We start from the raw sequence: 20581 nt of genomic DNA, 5'->3' as shown, positions 1-20581 counted from the left end.
CCAGGGCTGGAGGAGTCGGGGAAAACCAAGTGACTATTAATGGGTATGGGATTTCTTTTGGGATGATGAGTGTTCTAAAATGACTGTAATGATAATTGCACAAATGTGTGAATATACTAAAACCCACTGGGTGAACTAGGTGAATTTACAAGTCAACTATAAACTGGGTATACCCTGGGTGAACTATATAATATGTGAATTATAACTCAAGCTGTTACTTTTTTTTTTTTTTTTAATAAAAACAACCCAAATGTTCATCAACTGATGAATGCATAAACAAAATGTGGTATATAGCCCTAGCTGTTGTGAATCAATTGGTTAGAACATCGTCCCGTGTACCAAGAGGTCCGGGTTCGATTCCCGGTCAGGACATATACCTACATTACAGTTCTATTTCTGGTTGGGGTGTATATAGTAGGCAATCAATCGATGTATCTCTCCCATTGATGTTTCTCTCTGTCACTGTTTCCCTCTCCCCTTCTTCCTTCTCTAAAATCAGTAATAATAATTTAAGAAAAGCCCTAGCCGGTGTGGCCCAGTTGACTGGGCGTCATTCCACACACTGAAAGGTTGCTGGTTCCATTCCTGGTCAGGGCACATGCCCTTGGTCCCAGATAGGAGGCATGCAGGAGGCAGCCAATCAATGTTTGACTCTCACATCACATCGATGTTCCTCTCTCTCTCTCTCTCTCTCTAAAAATCGATTACAAAATAAAAATAAAAAAGAAACAAAATGTGGTATATACACATTGGAATATTATTCAGCCATATAAAGGAATAAAACACTAATATGTGCTACAACATAGATGAACCTTGAAAACATTATGCTATGTGAAAAAAGCCAGACACAAAGGGCCACATATTATATAATTCAATTTATATGAATTATGCAGAATAGTCAAACTCATAGAAAGAGAAAGCAAATTAGTGGTTGCTAAGGGCAGAGAGAATAGAGAATGCTGCTAATTGGTATTATAATGGACTGAACTGTGTTGAAGCCCTAACTTTTGTGACTTTATTTAGAGCCCTATGTTGAAGCCCTAACTTCTGTGACTATATTTAGAGATAGCGTCTTTAAGTAGGTAATTAAGGTTAAATGAGATCAAAATGGTGAAGCCCTAATCCAGTAAAACTGGTATCTTTATAAAGAGAACACTGACTAGTTTGGCTCAGTGGTTAGAGTGGCGATTCATGGAAGGAAGAGTCATGGGTTCGATTCCAGTCAAGGGCATATACCTCAGCTGTGGGTTCAATCCCCAGCCCTGGTCAGGGTTCATGCAGGAACCAACTAGTCGATGTGTCTCCTTCACACTGATGTCTCTCCCTCTCTCCCTCTCTCCCTTCCACTCTCTCTAAAAATGGAAAAATATCGTCGGGTGAGAATTAACACCCCCCCCCCCCCGCAAAAAAAGAGAGAGACACCAGAGATGGCTCTCTCCATGCAAAATAAAGGAAAGGCCATGCAAGAAGGTGGCCATTGGCAAGCCAGGGAGAGGCCTCACCAAAAACCAATCCCACCAGCACTTTGATCTTCAGTCTCAAACTGGAAAAAAAACAAATTTCTGTTGTTTGAACCACCCAGGATATGGTGTTTTGTCATGGAAGCCTGAGCAGACTACTTACTAATAGATATGGAGTTTCTTTCCAAGGTGATGAGTATGTTCTGGAATCAGACAGTAGTGATAGGTGCATAACTCTGTGAACATACTAAAACCCTGTACACTTTATTTATTTATTTATTTTTATCCTCACCCAAGGACATTTTTGCATTTATCTTTAGATAGAGGGGGAGGGAGAGAGGAAGGAAGAGAGAGAGAGAGAGAGAGAGAAACATCAATGTGAGAGAGACACATCAAGTGGTTGCCACCCACATGACCCCAACTGGGGCCTGGGACAAACTGCAACCAAGGTATGTGTCCTTAGTGGGAACCGAACCCAGGCCTCTCTGGTCCGCAGGCCAGCACTCTAACTGCTAGGCCAAACTGTCCAGGGCAAACCTGTACACTTTAAAAGGGTGAATTTTATGACAGATAAATTACATTATAATAAAGCTGTTTTAAAAAAGCAATTATGTCCAGATATTCAAAAGACTCAGTGCACTAAATCTAACAGGTTTCTAGGTAAATCTAATTAAATATATGAAGTCCTTAACAATCCCCAGAAGAGGGAGTGGTGGGGGAGAGATAAATCTCAGAACTTATATGCATGTATGCATGAACAATGGACATGGACAACAAAGCTGGGGACAGGGCGGGGAGGGAGAGGAAGTGGGGAATCAGTGGGGGGAAAAGGAGAAACATCTGTAACAAAAATAAATAAATTAATTATTAAAAAATAAATAAATAGCCCTGGCCAGTTTGGCTCAGCGGTTAGAGCGTCGGCCTGCGGTCCGCAGAGACCCGGGTTCGGTTCCCGCTAAGGGCACGTACTTCGGTTGCAGTTTGTCCCCGGCCCTGGTTGGTCGTGCGGGTGGCAGCCACTCGATGTGTCCCTTCACATCGATGTTTCTCTCTCTCTCTCTCCCTTCCTCTCTCTCCCTCCCACTCTATCTGTACAAAAAATGGAAAAATGTCCTCGGGTGAGGATTAAAAATAAATAAATAAATAAATAAATAAATATATGAAGTCTTAGCTTTCAAAGAAAGAAAACTGCCCATGTTATCTAAACATAGAAGTGGTCTGTTCTTATGAGTTGCATCTTTCAAAAAGCTCTATGAATTGAAACTACTTTTTTCACAAGTCAGAACAAATAACTAGCTAACTGATAATATTAACATAAAAGAATGAAAAGAGCATGGCTTGTTTTCAGTTATTGGTTGCATAATAATGAGTATGCCAGTTAATGCTTTTGAACCCTGATTTCCTCATTTGTAAAATGAACAAAATATCTACCTTACAGAATTACTCTGAAGACAGCATGAAACAAAATAAGAGAAAGCACTTTGTGAAGCAAAATTTAAATGTGAATATAATATTTAATTTTTTTAAAAAAGGAAAAGAATATTATTTCCAAAAAACAAAGCCTGCCCAGGCCGGTTTGGCTTAGCAGTTGAAAAGTCTGCCCGAGGGCCTAAGGACGGTGAGTTCAATTCCTGGTCAAGGGCACATACTGGGTTGCAGGCTTGATTCCCAGCCCCATGCAGGAGGCAACCAATCAATGTGTCTCTCTCACGTCAATATTTCTCTCTCTTCCTCTCTCTCTTTCTCTCTCTCCCTCCCTCCCTTCCACTCTATCTAAAAAAATCAATGGAAAAATATCCTCAGGTGAGGATTAACAACAACAACAACAACAAAAACAAAAAGCCTACCATGTAAAAAATGTACAATCAATTTTTTAAGGAAAAAGATACTTTGTCTTTATATTTCCCAAGCCAGCAACAATATTTCTAAGAGGACACAGTAAACAAAAGAATACAGAAACATAATAAATACTCACTTTAGTGATAAACATTTTACAAGAAGTCTTTGACCAAAATGTTCTTTGGGCACATCAGGAACACTAAGTCGTTCTATTGGCTCTTCCTACAAATTGACAAGAAACACTAAAATGAACATGGCTTATCATATTTAAACCCTTTCCAATTTCTTTAAGAACTTATTTTATTAATTTAATACTTTTAGTCTTCACAACTGAACATAAAATAGAATGACCTAGTCTAGAACATAAGTCATTAGATCATAAATGTGCTAAATTCACGTTACTCATTAAGAATAAATTCATTAGAGTAAAAAGTATATTTCATTTACAAAAATTTTAGCCATGTTTCAGATAAGTTATATTCTCAACATTTTTATAATACTGTACTATATGTAATTCATACTCCCAGAATATCTATTTCATAATTATTTGCTTCTTTATTCCCAAATAACTATACCTCATCTGGTGATGGATGCAAAGCAAAGAGTTCCTTGTGACGGTTTGACTTCCTTTGGTCATCATTCTGACGATCTATTTCTTCATTTGGAGTTCGATCAAGTAAATTGGGAAGCAGAGCATCAGGAAGTGAATTTTTCAAGTCAAAAATACTGCAAGCCCAGCTACCCCTTGGAGTATCATCTATTGACATTGAACGTCTTTTAAGATCATCCTGTTGTGCAAAACAATAAAAATAAATATATTAATTAATGAATAAAACATAAACTATTTTAAAATAACATCTTATAGTCATTTAAAAATAAAAGTATTACTTGCTCATCCTGGTAGTTGCTGCCATCTGGACCTTCATCAGATTCAAAGACCTGTTTTGGCAAGCCTTTTTGCCTTTCTTTCTGTTTATCTAATGTATTAGGATTAAATCCTGTTCCCAGTTTATGATATCTATTAAAAATAAAACAGTTACATAAATATCAATTCTTGAAAAGTTTTCACTTTTTCATTATATAATAAGCCAAATAATCTCTGAATTATTTATTTATTTTTTTAAATCCTCACCTGAGGACATTTTTGCATTTATCTTCAGATAGAGCAGGAGGTAGAGGAAGAGAGAAACATCAATGTGAGAGAGACACATGGAGTGGTTGCCACCCACACAACCCCAACCAGGGCCGGGGACAAACTGCAATTGAGGTACGTGCCCTTAGCGGGAACCGAACCTAGGACTCTCTGGTCCATGGGCCGACACTCTAACCGCTGAGCCAAACCGGCCAGGGCTGAATTATTTCTTTACATAATAAAGATATATTCTAGCAGTTTTGAGTGTGTTAAACATTTAACTAGATGTTTAAGAAAAACTTCCATTTAAAGTTCCTTTAATCCAACTAGAAAGCAGATTATGAGTTTCTGGAAGAAAATTATATTCTCCTTCTTTTCATGACAACCATGTGTATATAACTGAAAGTTGTACTCTCAATTCAGAGAATAGGTCAGTAAAAATAAATGATGGGAAGTCAGGTTAAATAATAAAATGAGTCCAGCCAGTGTGGCTCAGTGGACTGAGTGTAGTCTCATGGACTGAGAGGTCCCAGTTTGATTCCTGGTCAGGGCGCATGCCCAGGTCGTGGGCTTGATCCCCAGTAGGGAGCATGCAGGAGGCAGCTGATCGATGTTTCTCTCTCACATGGATGTTTCTGTCTCTCTCTCCCTTCCTCTCTCTATAAAAAAATCAATAAAAACATATTTAAAAATAAATGAATAAAAAGGCAGATACCTTTGCTGCCAGAGCTACGCACACATGGTACAGGGGGTTTCAAAGTGAACAAATGCCCAACAGTTACCCCAGACTCCTCTTCCATTGCCTGTATTGACTTGCTTTTGAGCTTAGAACACTATATACAGGGTGCAGCAAATGTAGGTTTACATTTGTGAGTATATTAAACACAGAATTTATCCTTGTTTTTTTTTTCCATATGAACAACTGTAAACCTTCTTACGAACCCTATATAGCTTTTGCATATATCTTCTCAAATTATTCTGTACTATGGTTTCCTCTTATGTTCCAATCACACCTCTCTTCTATCCTTCATGGATCTTTAAAATATCTAGTCTATCAAAAGTACCCTTTTTGTCTTCCATTTATCACTGCAGATAATAAATAATATCTAGTATAACAAAAAATATATACAAGCTTTAGAATCTGATGCCCCTATGTTCTAATCTGGCTATCTCACTATTTGACTGTGAGACCTCAAACAATTTACTTAACTACCCTGAGCCTAAGCTACTTTTCTGTTGGAACCTTAAATAAGAAGAGTGTCAAGTGTCCAAGAAAATGACTAGCATATAGTAAATACCCATAAATATTAACTACCTTACCCTGTTGCCTAAATCAAGGTTGGCAACACAATGATTAGAATTAAGTAGTAGATTCCATGATTCTAGGTTAATATATTTTACAACTAAACTCTTTTTATTAAGATTTCTGATTATAAGTTCCCAACATACAGGTATAGAGGTAAAGACTTTTGAATTATTTGACAGAGGAATTGTATTCTTCACTGTCTAAAATCTGGTTATTGATATTCTTATCAAAATTGTAAGTTCATAAAAATAGCTCTTCTTTATAGAGTAGCAGCCTGTGCTTTTATTAGGTCACATTGAAAAACTAAAAAGCATGTCAGTAGTGTCCCCGAGAGTGATGCTAACACAATATTAAACCCAGTGAAATAAGACAGTAGCCATAAGGGCAAAACAATAAGCAATGGATACATCACTGTTGCTACTACAGTTGAGCACAAATTACTTCATTTCTGAAAACTATGTCATATAAGAATTCTCCACTACTTCAGTCATCATATTTCCTTTAAAAAAATAAAATAAGGCTTAGAACTTCATATAAAGACTCTTCTCTTCATTATGCAAATCAGCAAAAGTAGTTTTATTTGAAGAAGCTGAATGTTTATTACTAAATTCTCGTTTCCCACCCCCCCCCCAAAGCTATTGCTTCACTGTATAAAAATAGCACCAGAAAACACTGTATATTACAAAGTAAGACAGTATTATTCATCATCTGACACTGTAACAACTAACAAAGAATTTCTCCACTACTAATTATTTCCAATGAAAATATCATTAAGTATTTTGACCCATATCCAGAGACAGATGTAAGTTACAATATTATATAAGGCTTAAGATAACAATGTTATCCTTGAATTATATAATTTTCATAATTAGATTTTACCCAGATAATTTCAGAAATTTTGAATATTATAACTGCAGCCTAGCCTAAAACTCATAGGGTGTTGTAAAAAGATGCATATTATGTTTATCTGCAAACATCAGACAGTTGGGTCATTTTCTTCCAGCAGCATTGTTGTTTCTTCTTCCATTGGTATTACTAAAGGTTACTATTTTAAATCTTCTATCCACCACTAATTTAAGACAACTATGCTAGATCAAGTAGTTTCATGCTAACTTTATTCGGGGAGGGGAAAGTGTTCATTTGCACTCCTCAACAGATGCTTCTTCACTCATTGGTTCACATAGCTGTGAAGGGTTACTCAGTGTCATTTTGATCAGCCAATCACCTTATAACAAGATTTGTTGACAAGTTCTGAATTTTCTGCAAGAGCTTCATTAACTTCAGTTATTTCTTCTGATACAGACAAATAGAGTTCACTAGCAGCTTTCACATGTTTGTTCAATTTTGTTCCAATTTCAGGCAGACTACAATAAACATCTCCCAAAGATTCCTGTGTAAAATTGCTCATTCCCACTGTTCCAATACCATTTTCTGTTGCTATCCATTCATGTTTCTCTGTGAATTTACACAGCAAGAGTACATTGGGGCCAGTACACAGCATCCTGACGGTACCAGCCCTCAGACCCACGGTCAGGGCATGGCAGGTGCTGATGGGACCTGCAAGTTTTATGCCATAGATAACATTATGTTCACAGGAGTCTATTATATTTCTTAATCTGATGTTATATTTCAACACCATCCATTAGAAAAATAAATTTTGGCCCTGGCTGGTTTGGCTCAGTGGTTAGAACATCGGCCCAGGGACCAGAGTGTCCCAGGTTCGGTTCCTGCTAAGGGCATGTACCTCAGTTGCAGTTTGTCTCTGGCCCCTGTTGGGGTCCTGTGGGTGGCAGCCATTCGATGTGTCTCTCTCACATTGATGTTTCTCTCTCTCTCCCTCCCGCTCTATCTGAAGATAAAAATGGAGAAAAAAAAAAGGATATTATAAAAACTAATAATAAATTTTCTGGTAAAATAGAACATCATTTTTATAAATATTTACCTGATTGAATATATAGATAAAAAATATATAAAAATTTAGTTAATAAAAGGCAGAGTTGTTTCAAACAACTTGATCTGGAAAAGCGGATGTTAAATTTAATTTAGCTATTTAAGTTTCAATAAATTGGATTCTTTTTTAATAATAAAATTATTTATCAATATCTGTCGATGATTTCCCAAAAGAATTAGACTATAAATCATTATCATTATATACTATTAGTTATTAGTAATCTATGATAACATAGAAATATTATCCCCACAAACCTATTATTTTATAAGGAAAGTATGTAGAAGTAATTGGGAACTCCTAAAGAGAAGACATCTATCTAGCTGAAGACATCTTTTGCTTCTTCAGCTATTTGTTTAAATAAACTTTCAGGTCTCATAATTATTATTAATTTACCTTAATCCATTTATAGATCTTACTCAGTATTTTTAAATGTTATAATAAACATATAACTTACTTTCTGATCACAACTGCCCAGTCTTCTGTATAACTCCTTATACAATCTCTAACATGTGGGTCCATTTCACTATTTTAAAAAAAGAAAACATATTTGTAGTTTAGACAGGAAAGCAGTGATGTTGGTGAATTTGGTTGCTACAGCTCTTGTCTGTATAACAGAAAATACCCCCACTGCAAGAAATAGAATACAAATCAAATAACAGAAGGTAGCCTTTCAGTAGTTAAACTGAAACCAAAAATAAGTAAATGTCTCCTTACCTTTCTTCAGGTACAGCTGAAACAAGGGTTCTGCAGTCCCTTGGACTATAAACAACTTCAATATCATCTGGAGGGAATTCAATCAAATCCCTTAAAGGCCCAGAATCCACAGCTAAAGGATGAGTAATGAGGTAATCTTCCAAATCCACTGGATCCACTGCTTCCGTAAGGGGCACCTTTATACAGATTGGGGGGGGGGGGGGGGTGAATGGAAAAGAAAGGAAGAGGTGAATGTGAAGAATGTTCAAACTGTAAGCAAAAATTTTTTATTATTTTAAATATAACATGTTTTAACCTAGCTATTTCTAAATTTTCAACAGATGCACTAAAGAAACCACAAGGTGTTGACCTTCTAATATCCCTTCATGTTTTGGGTTATACTCTCTTTAACACTCTTGCTTAGACTTTACCCATGCCTCTCATGTAAAGCCAGCAATGATCATTAACAGCTTTATAATACTTTACAGTAACAAAATGCTCATTGAAGGAATTCTTTTCTCTTTTTTGTATCTTTGGGGTTTTCATTGCTAAGTTTCTGAACAGTACTTTTATTTGTTGCTATTGTTGATTATCCTAATAAAATTATATAACCAGACTGTGTCAGGCTGAAAAATGGCCCTCCAAAAGATCTCCACATACCAATCCATGAACCTTTCATGGCAAAAAATTAAGATAAAAAATAAAAGATGTGATCTATAATGTGGACATTATCCTGAATTGGCTGAGTGGGTCTTAAATGCAATCATATACATCCTCAAATGAAGACACAGGGAAAGTTGGCCAACAGAGAAGAAACCCATCTGAAGACATAGCAAAGAGAGAGCTGAAGATTCTGGCCTTAAAGAGAGAAGTGATGCAGTTATAAGCAGCCACCAGAATCTGGAAAAGGCAAGGAACTAATTCTCTCCTAGATCCTCTAAAGGGAGTGTGGCCTTGCCAAACCTTGATTTCAGCCCACTGATGCTCATTTCAGACTTTTGAACTTAAGTCTGTGAGAAAATAAATTCATTTTGTTTTAAGCCACCCAGTTTGTGGTAAATTATCACACTGGCCAGAGGAAACTAGTACACAGATCCTATTAAAAGTTTCTATTAGTGCCCTGGCCAGTTTGGCTCAGCGGTTAGAGTGTCGGCCTGCGGTCCAGAGAGACCCTGGTTCAGTTCCCGCTAAGGGCACGTACCTCAGTTGCAGTTTGTTCGTGCGAGTGGCAGCCACTCAATGTGTCCTTTTCACATCGATGTTTCTCTCTCTCTCTCTCTCTCTCTGTTCCTCTCTCTCCCTCTCACTCTACCTGAACAAAAAAATGGAAAAACGTCCTCGGGTAAGGATAAAAAAAAAAAGTTTCTATTAGTAATAACAGAATGTTCACAGCATTCCTTAGCCAAGTTGAAAATACACTCCAAACACCCAACTTCTTTTCTGATTTAAGAAAGAAAAAATATTCAGGCAAAACTATGAAGGACTATATAACAAATGTGTAGATGCGGACCAATGAAAATAAAAAACATGTTATTTCTCAAGATGTTTAACTGGGTAAAAACACTGGGACCTGCCTCTCTTGCAGGTATGTGTTACTAAAAAAAAGGTGCTGCCCTGTCCAGTTTGGCTCAGCGGTTAGAGCTTCAGCCCACGGACCAATGAGTCGCAGGTTCGATTCCGGTCAAGGGTACGTACTTCAGTTGCGGTTCGCCCCCAGCTCTGGTTGGGTCGTGTGGGAGGCAACCAGTCGATGTGGCTCTATCACATCGATGTGTCTCTCTGTCTGTCTCTCTCTCTCTCTCTCTCCCTCTCTCCCTCCCTCCCTCCCTCCCTCCCACTCTATCTGATGATAAATGGTAAAATGTCCTTGGGTGAGGAATTAAAAAAAAAAAGGAAGGTGCTTTAATCTATGCTTCTTTGCACTATTATTATTATTATGTTTTTCATTTAAATTTCCCCAAAACCCTACAAGTTAGAGATAATTACTATTTTAATTCTATAAATAAAGGCATTTATATTCAGTTAAACAACTTCTGAAAATAAAACAGCCACAAAATGATAGAACAATTTTTCCCCAAAAGATAATATATTTATTGAAATATTTACATATTTATGGTTTATAATATGTACAAAAAAGCAAAATTTAAAACTGGGTCTTCAAGCTCTAAAATTCATTGGTTTCCCTCTCATAAGCATTCTATTTTACCTATTCTATTAAGTATATAATACACTATGATGATGTTCTTAAGAGAGGGAAAGAAGCAATTCAATAGGGAAAGGGAAATCTTTTTCAACCATTATTGCTGGAACAATTGGATATCTCTGGGGAAAAATGAATGGCAAGTTAGCATATGAAAAAGTGCTCAACATCAAAAGTCACTAGGAGGTACTTCCACTTCTGGGACAATGGAGTAGATATACTTTCCCCTATTCTTCCCTCTAATTACAACTACAAACCTCAGACATTATATATAAAATAAACATAAGAAGATTCTGAAAGGTGGAGAGAAAAAGGCAGACCAGCTGGGACCTTGAGACCTAAGAGATGGCACAATTTCTTTTTGCCTTATATAATCTGGACTTGGAGCTAAAGATGCCCGCCACCCAGAAATGTCAAGGAGCACAGGGGTAAAAAAGCTCCAACAAAACAAAAGCTTGTTCTCCCCAGCCTAAGGGACCAAGAAAGGGGCAGCATAGTACAATAGAAACTTTTAGACAATAACTGCTATACTCTGGAACATCACATGAAAAACTGTGGTCCAGTCATATTCATACCAGCAAAGGCCAAATGAGGAGGTAGACTTCACTTTCACCAAGCTGTAACAAGGCACCCCAACACTCCAACCAGCATGGTGTCAGAAAAGTCAGAGTCGGGAGCTGAGATTCTCATACCTAATGGGAGGTAATGAATCCCCCACCCAGTGTCAATGGAGACCACACAGGGAATCTGGACATCCACTCCCATTCAGCAATAACAAGGCATCCCTTCTCCTTACTGCTGGGACAGTGTCAGAGGAAGTCTATATGTAATATAATATAATATAATATAATATAATATAATATAATATAATATAATATAATACCTAGAGGGTAAAGGGTCAAAAGGGACATAAGACTTCTACACTTCATTCAAATGGGTAAAATATCAACATCAGTAGTGTGATATGTATATATAATATAATACCTTAAGCAACCACTAAAAAGGCTATACAAAGATATGCGCTCAACACTACAGATAAATAAAAATGGATTCTAAAAAATGTAACTCACAAGAACACAAGAAAAAGAAGTAAAGAAACAAAAACAGTGAGAACAAATAAAAATGAAAATGGCATATGAAAGCCCCAGCAAAATAATGATAACATTATATTTAAATGGTCTACATACACACAAAAAAGATAAGAGACTAGCAGGACAGATTTAAAAACAAGACCTACATATATGGCAAACAAAAAAACTTACTTCAATAAGACAATATAAAGAGGTTGAAAATAAAAGGATGAAAAAATATATACCATAAATATATTAATCAAAAGAAAGCAGAAGTGGCTACATTATTATCACATAAAGTAGACTTCAGAGCAAAAAAAAACGTTATATAAAGTGGGACATTACCTGATGATAACAGATATGATCCACAAGAAAACATAGCAATCTTGTGTATGTACTAAACAACATAACTATAAATTATGTGAACAGCAAAAACTAATAGAACTAAAAGGAGAAATAAGACATATCTACAATTACAGTTGATGTCAAGACATCTCTCTAAACAACTGAAAGACAATCAGACAGAATCAACATGGATATGATAAACCTCAAAAACATTATTAACTAGCAGGATCTACTTGACATTATAGAACAGTTTACTCAATGGCAACAGAATAAACACTCTTTTCAGAATAAGACCAAAAAAGCATATACCAAGCTGGACCATATTCTGACCCATAAAACAAATTTATTTATTTATTTATTTATTTATTTAATCCCCACCCAAGGACATTTTTGCATTTATCTTCAGATAGAGCAGGAGGGAGAGAGGGAGGAAGAGAGAGAGAGAGAGAAACATCAATGTGAAAGAGACACATCGACTGACTGCCACCCACACAACCCCAACAGGGGCCGGGGACAAACTGCAACCAAGGTACATGCCCTTAGCAGGAACCGAACCTGCGACTATCTGGTCCGCAGGCCAATGCTCTAACTGCTGAGCCAAACTGGCCAGGGCAACTAAAACAAATTTAAAAGAATTAAAACTATACAGTGTGTTCTCTAACCATAATGTAATCAAACCAGAAATTAGCAACATAAAAATAAGAGGGAAATCTCCAAACACTTGGACACAAAATTAACACACTTCCAAATAATCCATGAGTCATAGAAATTTGAAAAGTAAAAATTTTAAAATATATAAAACTAAATAGCCCTGGCCAGTTTTGCTCAGTGGTTAGAGCATCAGCCTGTGGTCCAGAGAGACCCAGGTTCAGTTCCCGCTAAGGGCACGTACTTCGGTTGCAGTTTGTCCCTGGCCCTGGTTGGTAGTGCGGGTAGCAGCCACTCGATGCGTCCCTTTCACGTTGATGTTTCTCTCTCTCTCTCTCTTCCTCTCCCTCCCTCCCACTCTATCTGAACAAAATATGGAAAAATGTCCTCGGGTGAGGATTTAAAAAAAAAAAAAAAACTAAATAAAAATACAACATAAAATTTTTGGGATGAGGTAAATGCAAATCAAAAACAGATTTTGCGCCCTGGCCGGTTTGGCTCAGCGGTTAGAGCGTCGGCCTGCGGTCCGGAGAGACCTGGGTTCGGTTCCCGCTAAGGGCACGTACCTCGGTTGCAGTTTGTCCCCGGCCCTGGTTGGTCGTGCGGTGGCAGCCACTCGATGTGTCCCTTTCACATCGATGTTTCTCTCTCTCTGTCTCTTCCTCTCTCTCCCTCCCACTCTATCTGTACAAAAAATGGAAAAATGTCCTTGGGTGAGGATGAAAACAAAAACAAAAAAAAAACCAGATTTTGCACACTCATGTTCATAGCAGCATTATTATCCATAGCTAAAAGGTGGCAACAACCCAATGTCCATCAACAGATGAATGGATAAACAAAATGGTATGCACATACAATGACTTATTACTCAGCCCTAAAAAGGAATGAAATTCTAACATGTGATACAAAGTGGATGAACCTTGAAGACATTATGCTGAGTGAAATAAGCCAGACATAAAAAGGCAAATACTGTACAATTCCACTTATATGAGGGACATAGACTAGACAAATTCATAGAGATAGAAAACAGAAGTTACGAGGGATTGAGGGGAGGGGACATAGAGTTATTGTTTAATGGGTACAGGGTTTCAATTTGGGATAATAAAAAAGTTCTGGAAATGGATAGTGGTGATAGTTGCACAACATTATGAATGTACTTTACACCACTGAATTATACATTTAGAAATGAATTGGTGAATTTTATGTTATATATCTTTTACCACAAGATAGATAGACAGACAGATAAAATATATTTAAATGAACATTTTTTTATAACTCAAGTCAATGCTTCTCCACCCAGGTATTATGTTGGGGGCAGTATACCTTTCAGGATTTAAAGTATCACTAATGAATACTCAATGAAAATAATGACAAAAGTTGAGAGTCCTTACATAAGTCTAACTCAAACTTAATCTTTCCTCAAAGAAAGGCCAACCATATCAAGAGTGAGTATTAGGGTAGGACAGGAAGCCATGATATATGATACTCTGTTAAAAACACTAAATCAAATAGAGGATAAACAGTCGTTTCCATAACTTATAGAGAAGGTCATTGGCTTTCAAAGTATGTTAGCTAAACCTGGATCAAGGAAACAAATTTATTTTTGCTATAACTGTCTCCATTCTCTCTGATGCTGGTGGAGACACAGCAGCCTGGGTTAGTCTTGGAATGCAGTGATGAGCTGCTTACAACTATAAACAATTTTACATGATTCCAAAGAAAGGTCCTATATTTACCGACAAAGGGAGAAGACCACAACATGATTTTGTAAGCGAGTGAGTGATGGGGCAGTAAGCAGGGTTGCAGGGTGACGAAGAAAAGCAAGAGTGAAGCACTCAATCTCATGGGTAATGTGAGGACTTGTCTTCTTCAGCGATCACTGCACTGGAATTCTGGCTGACATGTTTAGTGTGAAGAGCTCTTTCAATCCTTTGCTAGTGCCATAAAAACTGCTTGCATTTAATTAGTGGTTGTTTTGGGCTGGGGGAAAAAGGATAAAAGGGTGATGATAGCTAAAGAGTTTATCTGAGGTGATGAAAATGTTCTAACTTGACTGTGGCGATGACTGCACATATCTACGAATATATTAAATCCACTGACTTGTAAATTAAATGGGTCAATTGTATGGTATGTGAATTAAATCTCAATAAAGCTATTAAAAAAAAAAAAAAAAAAAGTTGAACCAGAATCTAATCAGTTACAGGAAATACAGAAAAACAGGTCTACAAGGAAGAAATTTCAAAAAAGCTGTACCAGAATCTAATCAGTTATAGGAAGTACAAGAGACAGAGAAATAAGTTTACAAGGAAGCAAACATAAAATACAAAAGGCAAGAAATTCTCTAAGACAACTAATCCAATTTCCTCAACAAGTCAATGGCATAAAAACAAAGTTAAAATTTCAGAGTTGATTAATTCTTGAAAGTAGTTTCAGAATTAGAACACTTCTGTAATGCCTCCTAACACTCTCCCCAACTCACATTTCAGGAAAAGAATAGAGAAACAACAAATAAGGTTATGAAACTAGTGGTACTACCTAATCTACTGGCTCTTTCCATTATTTTTTCATGGCCTAGTCCGTAATATACTAGTAATATACCATATTTAAAATATGCTACTTACTGTGGTATGATGGGATATATTGCCAACAATGTTGAGGTTTTTAAGCAGTTGGGGAGAACCACTGTACTGTCCAGAGATCTGCTTCCTAACTTCAGCAGCCACAGTTCTATAACAAGGAAAGCAAATACATTATTTTTAAAAAGAAAATAACCTAGGTTTAAGATGGTAGAAAGGTTAAATATACTAAAGATTCATTTAAAGAATAACAAAACCTCAGCATATCAATAAGGTTACAAATTTATAAAATACCAGTAAATATTCCTTATAATTACAGAAGAATATCTTTATAATGCTGACAGCCAACTTATATAAGACTTTTTTTTTTTTGTATATGGCATTTCAGGGAATATACTTTGGCTTATGATAGAGCTGGAAGTTATAAGAAGATGTATATATTAAAGTATATATATTTTAAGGATATAAAATTAATTCTAAAATACTTTAACAAATTAACATATGAAAAAAATTAGGAGTAAACTTCTTTTTTTCTTTCTATTATTACTAACTCATCATTCATGCTCCAGAAAACTATTCTGTTTTTCTTAACTAATAAAAAATGTTCTTATACTTTCAAATTAATGGCTTTCCATAATCTCATCCTAATCACCTTTCTAGCCTTACATATCCTTTCCCAAATTCTGGTCATTGTACATAAATTGTTTCCTAGAACACTATTTCTCTCCACAAATTCAATTCTTAACTAGTTGTAAGGGTAGCATTCAAATGCCAAGACCTCCATATAAATTTCTTGACTCACTACAATTAAAAATAATATCACCCTTCTTTAAAACCCTTAGAGCATTTATAATAACCTAACATGCATTTTCCTCCTAGTTATTTTTCCATGTTTCATGTATGTTCTATATAAACAGAGGCAGTCATTTCATTTATTTTGTTTTCGTTAAAATATTTAAGAAATGGTACTCAAAACAGGTAACTGTTTAGTCTTATGAAAAATACAGTATTACTGAACTTACTGACAAACGAAGTAAACCACCAAGGCATTATGATAACATAAGTTGACAGGTAAGTCTTTATTTGAATCAGGGTTAGAGTTTAGAAATTCTATAATTTCAAGCTGGTTGTTGACCCTGAGGGCATACTAGTAAAATATATGTACTTAAATAGCATTTCTAAAATCAATGTTAGATATTCAAATGACTTTATAGCTCATTAATATCTATAGTATAGTCCTTAGATTCCACAAAACTATCAACCAAAATGTTCAGTGAGTCCTAAATCCAATAACTAAACAACTTCCTTGCATTAGTAATATTTTTATTAAGTAGAAAATATAATTCAACAATACAAAATAAAGCCCACTATCAATAGATTTTGTGCAATTATTTTCCTGATGTCAATGCCTAACCTCTACTCTATGATCAACAATCAACTGGCCGCTTCTCTATTTTATAAGACTTGCCTTCTGTTCTTTTTCTCCTTTTCAAAAAATAAACCCTACTTTCTTCCTATCATTTACACTGCACATAAAGTGAAATATGCTTCATGACTGGTTTCTGGACCAGCTTGAAAAACTTTTGTTCTGAAGTGTTTTGAAGCTTATGTTTGAATTCAGAGCCCTGAACATCTCGGTCCCCCTCGCCATTCAAATTTCCAGCTGAATTTCTAAACAATTTCGTTTTCTAAAAATTATCCAGATTTTTTATATCTCTTCCCCCTTTCTCCTCTTTTATATCTCCTTGCTTTTTTTCATACTCAATCATTCCATACACATTTATTGAGTATTGTCATGCGCCAACTACTCATAACAGAAATTTTTGATACAAGGTAATTATCATTCTTTAAGGCTTAAGATACGGAATTAGCTCAACTGTTTTTCTATGGGTAACTTGAGGTACTTTAGATCACATTTGTGTTTTATAAAAAGCTAATTCATTATTCATAATTGGCAAAACTTAGAAGTAACCAAGATGTCCTTCAACAGGTAGATGGATAAACAAACTAGGGTACATCCATACAACAAAATACTATTCAGTTATCAAGCCATAAAAAATTATGAAAGCTTAAAAGAATACTGCTAAGTGAAAGAAGCCAATCTGAAAAGGCTACCTGTAATTTATCTTAGACTCTTCAGCTGTTATTATTACTCTAGCTTAATGAGGAAAACTAACAAATTAAATATGAAGTACAGATGGGGCATATACTCTTCAATTGGTTTATCACAGCCTCCATAAAGCCATGCCTGATTAGTTCTGTTCCGTTTCTTTCACTCAGGTTGGACACTACTCTGTGCTTTCAAAGTACTCTGTGTTTACCCATATACATTCAAAGAAATGAAGTTTCTAGGAGGCTAGTTCAGACTGGCAGCAGACTGGCCAGACTGCTTTCCACTATGGTATTAGAAGAATCTGGCCTTGCTGACAGAGAATTTGATTTCAACAACAGGAAAGCCCAGTTTGTAAACATTCCCTTTAAAAGAAGCACATAAGCCCTGGCCAGTTTGGCTCAGCAGTTAGAGCGTCGGCCCACGAACCAGAATGTCCTGGGTTTGGTTCCTGCTAAGGGCATGTACCTTGGTTGCAGTTTGTCCCGGCCCGGGATGGGGTCATGTGGGTGGCAGCCAGTTGTCTCTCTCTCACATTGATGTTTCTCTCTCTCTCTTCCTCCCTTTCTCCCTCTCACTCTTCTGAAGATGAATGCAAAAATATCCTCAAGTGAGGATTAAAAAAAAAAAGGAAGCCCTGGCCGGTTTGGCTCAGCGGTTAGAGCGTTGGCCTGCGGTCCGGAGAGACCCGGGTTCGGTTCCCGCTAAGGGCACGTACCTTGGTTGCAGTTTGTCCCGCCCTGGTTGGGTCGTGTGGGTGCAACCACTCGATGTGTCGCTTTCACGTCGATGTTCTCTCTCTCTCTTCCCTCTCACTCTATCTGAACAAAATATCGAAAAATGTCCTCGGGTGAGGATAAAAAAAAAAAAAAAAAAAAAGGAAAATAAATAAATAAATAAATAAATAAATAAATAAATAAAAGAAGCAAATAAACTGCAAAGTCGATTTTTCTGGAATAGCGGTGATGCAACCCTCAACTATAAAATTTAGTGGAAAAGAAAAAGGTACAGTGAAGTATCAAGAATTTGGCTTCTCAGGCCTGGCACTCTCATTATTCAGGGGCATCTCTGCAAGCTCCTTGAGGAATTTGGAAGGACAGGAAAACACTTCACTTCTGACTGGAGTATGCTGTGCTATCTCTTATTTTGTATAAATGCCCCAAAGCAAGTTAATGGCTGCCATTAAAGAAAGTCTACAGAGTGGGGTAAAAGTAGGTTTACAGTTGTTCATATGGCAAATAATACAATCATTAATAAATAATAATACAAGAATAAACTCTGTTTTGCATACTCACAACTGTAAACCTATGTTTGCCCCACCCTGTATATTCTTTAACTGTCTGGTGGCTCTTTATTACCTCATTGTGATAACTGAACAACACCTTAATCATGGCATATATCAAATTGTTTTTTAAGTCTATTTACCTATCTCCTTGGAAGGAACTAAGCAATTAAAAAGCAGGTCTTCACATTATTTACCTTGCACCCTTTAGCAGAGTGCCCAACACATAAAGAATTACAAAGCTAAATTGGAAAATGGGAATAAAGAGAAATTCATAGTTCCTCCCCCCAAAAAAGTAGTTCAATAAGAATGCTAGAATGGAACAAGTAATGTGAGCTTCTTGGAGGAAGGGAAAGAGGGAGGGAGAGAGACATCAAAAAAGAGAGAGAGAGAGACGAGCCAGGCTAGTGTGGCTCAGTGGTTGAGCAACAATCCATGCACCAAAGAGGTCACTGGTTCAATTCCTGGTCAGAGCACATGCCCAGGTTGTGGGCCAAATCCCCAGTGGGGGGCTTGCAGGAGGCAGCCAATCGATGTTCTCTCTCATCAATGTTTCTATCTCTCTCTCCCTCTCCCCTGCCCTTCTCTAAAAGTCAATAAAGAAAAAAAATTTTGAAAAGAAAGAGAGAGTGCCCAACACATAAAGACTGGTATAAGACTGGAAATAGAGAAAAGGAGGCAGGTAATAAGAATGTATTTAGAAACTACATCACATATGAACTTTCCAAATGCTTTTAAGAGTAAATTAATCTATAAGCACAGTTGGTTTCTAACTGACTGGAAAGGGACAAGAACATATCCTTTTTTTAACCTATTACTGTCAAATAGGTAAATATTTGCTAGGAGGAAAAATCTGAATCCACAGATTTCTTTGTTTCTAAATCTCAACTGAGGATATTTCCCATTGACTTTTTTAGATAGACTTGGAGGGGGGGGCATTGATGTGAGAAAGACACTCCCACGCTAGGGTAGGAGTTGGGACCGAACCTGCAACTGAGGTACCTGCCTTTGACCAGAAATCAAACCCACGACTCTGGTCCATGGGCAATCACATTCTAACTGCTGAGCCAAACCAGCCAGAGCTCCATAGGAGATTTATAAATGTATAGTCTTTTCTTGTTTTTTTTTCTTTTTGTTAATCCTCACTAGAGGATATTTTTTCCATTGATTTTTTTTTTTTTTTTAAGACAGAGTGAAAGGGAGAGAGGGGGACAGAGAGAGAGAAACATTGATGTGAGAGAGACATGTCAACTGGTTGCCTCCCAAACCACAACTGGCATCAGGGATTGAATTTATAACCCAGGTACATGTGCCTTTGACTGTAAATCGAACCCATGACCCCTCTGTCCACAGGCTGTCCCTCTAACTGCTGAGCCAAATCTGCCAGGGCCATACCCCTTTCTTTAAGAGCATAGCTGACATGATTATTTTCCCGTGTAAACTGGTAAGATAAAAAACTACTACTGAAACTCTAATTTTTTTGCAGTATTTAAACATGATCTATCACATGGTTACCTATCTCAAAGTAGTCTCTAATACATCTTTGACATCTCTGCAAAGGGCTGGTTCGAGAACTACTTTCAAGCTTTATAATTATGCAAATAAAATTACTATGAGAAGCAGCCCTGGCCAGTTTGGCTCAGCGGTTAGAGCGTCGGCCTGCGGTCCTGAGAGAGCCGGGTTCGGTTCCCGCTAAGGGCGCGTACCTCGGTTGTAGTTTGTCCCCGGCCCCGGTCGGTTGTGCGGGTGGCAGCCACTCGATGTGTTCCTTTCACATCGATGTTTCTCTCTCTCTCTCTGTTCCTCTCTCTCCCTCCCACTCTACCTGAACAAAAAATGTCCTCGGGTGAGGATAAAAAAAAAAAAAAAAATTACTATGAGAAGCAGAATAAACAGATTTTTCAATATGGAAAGAAGACAAAGAAAACAACTTCATGAAAGAAGACATCTTTAAAAAAATATGTTCATG

At 36.9% G+C, this 20581-nt stretch overlaps 1 protein-coding gene across 8 annotated transcripts in view; it reads right to left on the bottom strand.

Annotated features, from left to right (window-relative positions):
• The window catches only part of DOCK7 (dedicator of cytokinesis 7), a 196961-nt gene that overhangs the window by 161561 nt on the left and 14819 nt on the right, over positions 1 to 20581 (bottom strand). For all 8 annotated transcript variants that reach the window (XM_036255522.1, XM_036255524.1, XM_036255526.1 and 5 more), the window contains exons 2-7: positions 15266 to 15371; positions 8403 to 8578; positions 8143 to 8211; positions 4188 to 4317; positions 3875 to 4087; positions 3436 to 3521 (exon numbers count right to left, since the gene is read on the bottom strand). In XM_036255522.1, coding sequence (XP_036111415.1) covers positions 3436 to 3521; positions 3875 to 4087; positions 4188 to 4317; positions 8143 to 8211; positions 8403 to 8578; positions 15266 to 15371 — 780 coding nt within the window. The remainder of the gene's footprint in view (positions 1 to 3435; positions 3522 to 3874; positions 4088 to 4187; positions 4318 to 8142; positions 8212 to 8402; positions 8579 to 15265; positions 15372 to 20581) is intronic.

This window comes from Molossus molossus, unplaced genomic scaffold (assembly GCF_014108415.1).
Source record: "Molossus molossus isolate mMolMol1 unplaced genomic scaffold, mMolMol1.p scaffold_m16_p_12, whole genome shotgun sequence".
NCBI classification, from domain to species: domain Eukaryota; kingdom Metazoa; phylum Chordata; class Mammalia; order Chiroptera; family Molossidae; genus Molossus; species Molossus molossus.
This window is presented reverse-complemented; position numbering and strand designations above follow the sequence as displayed.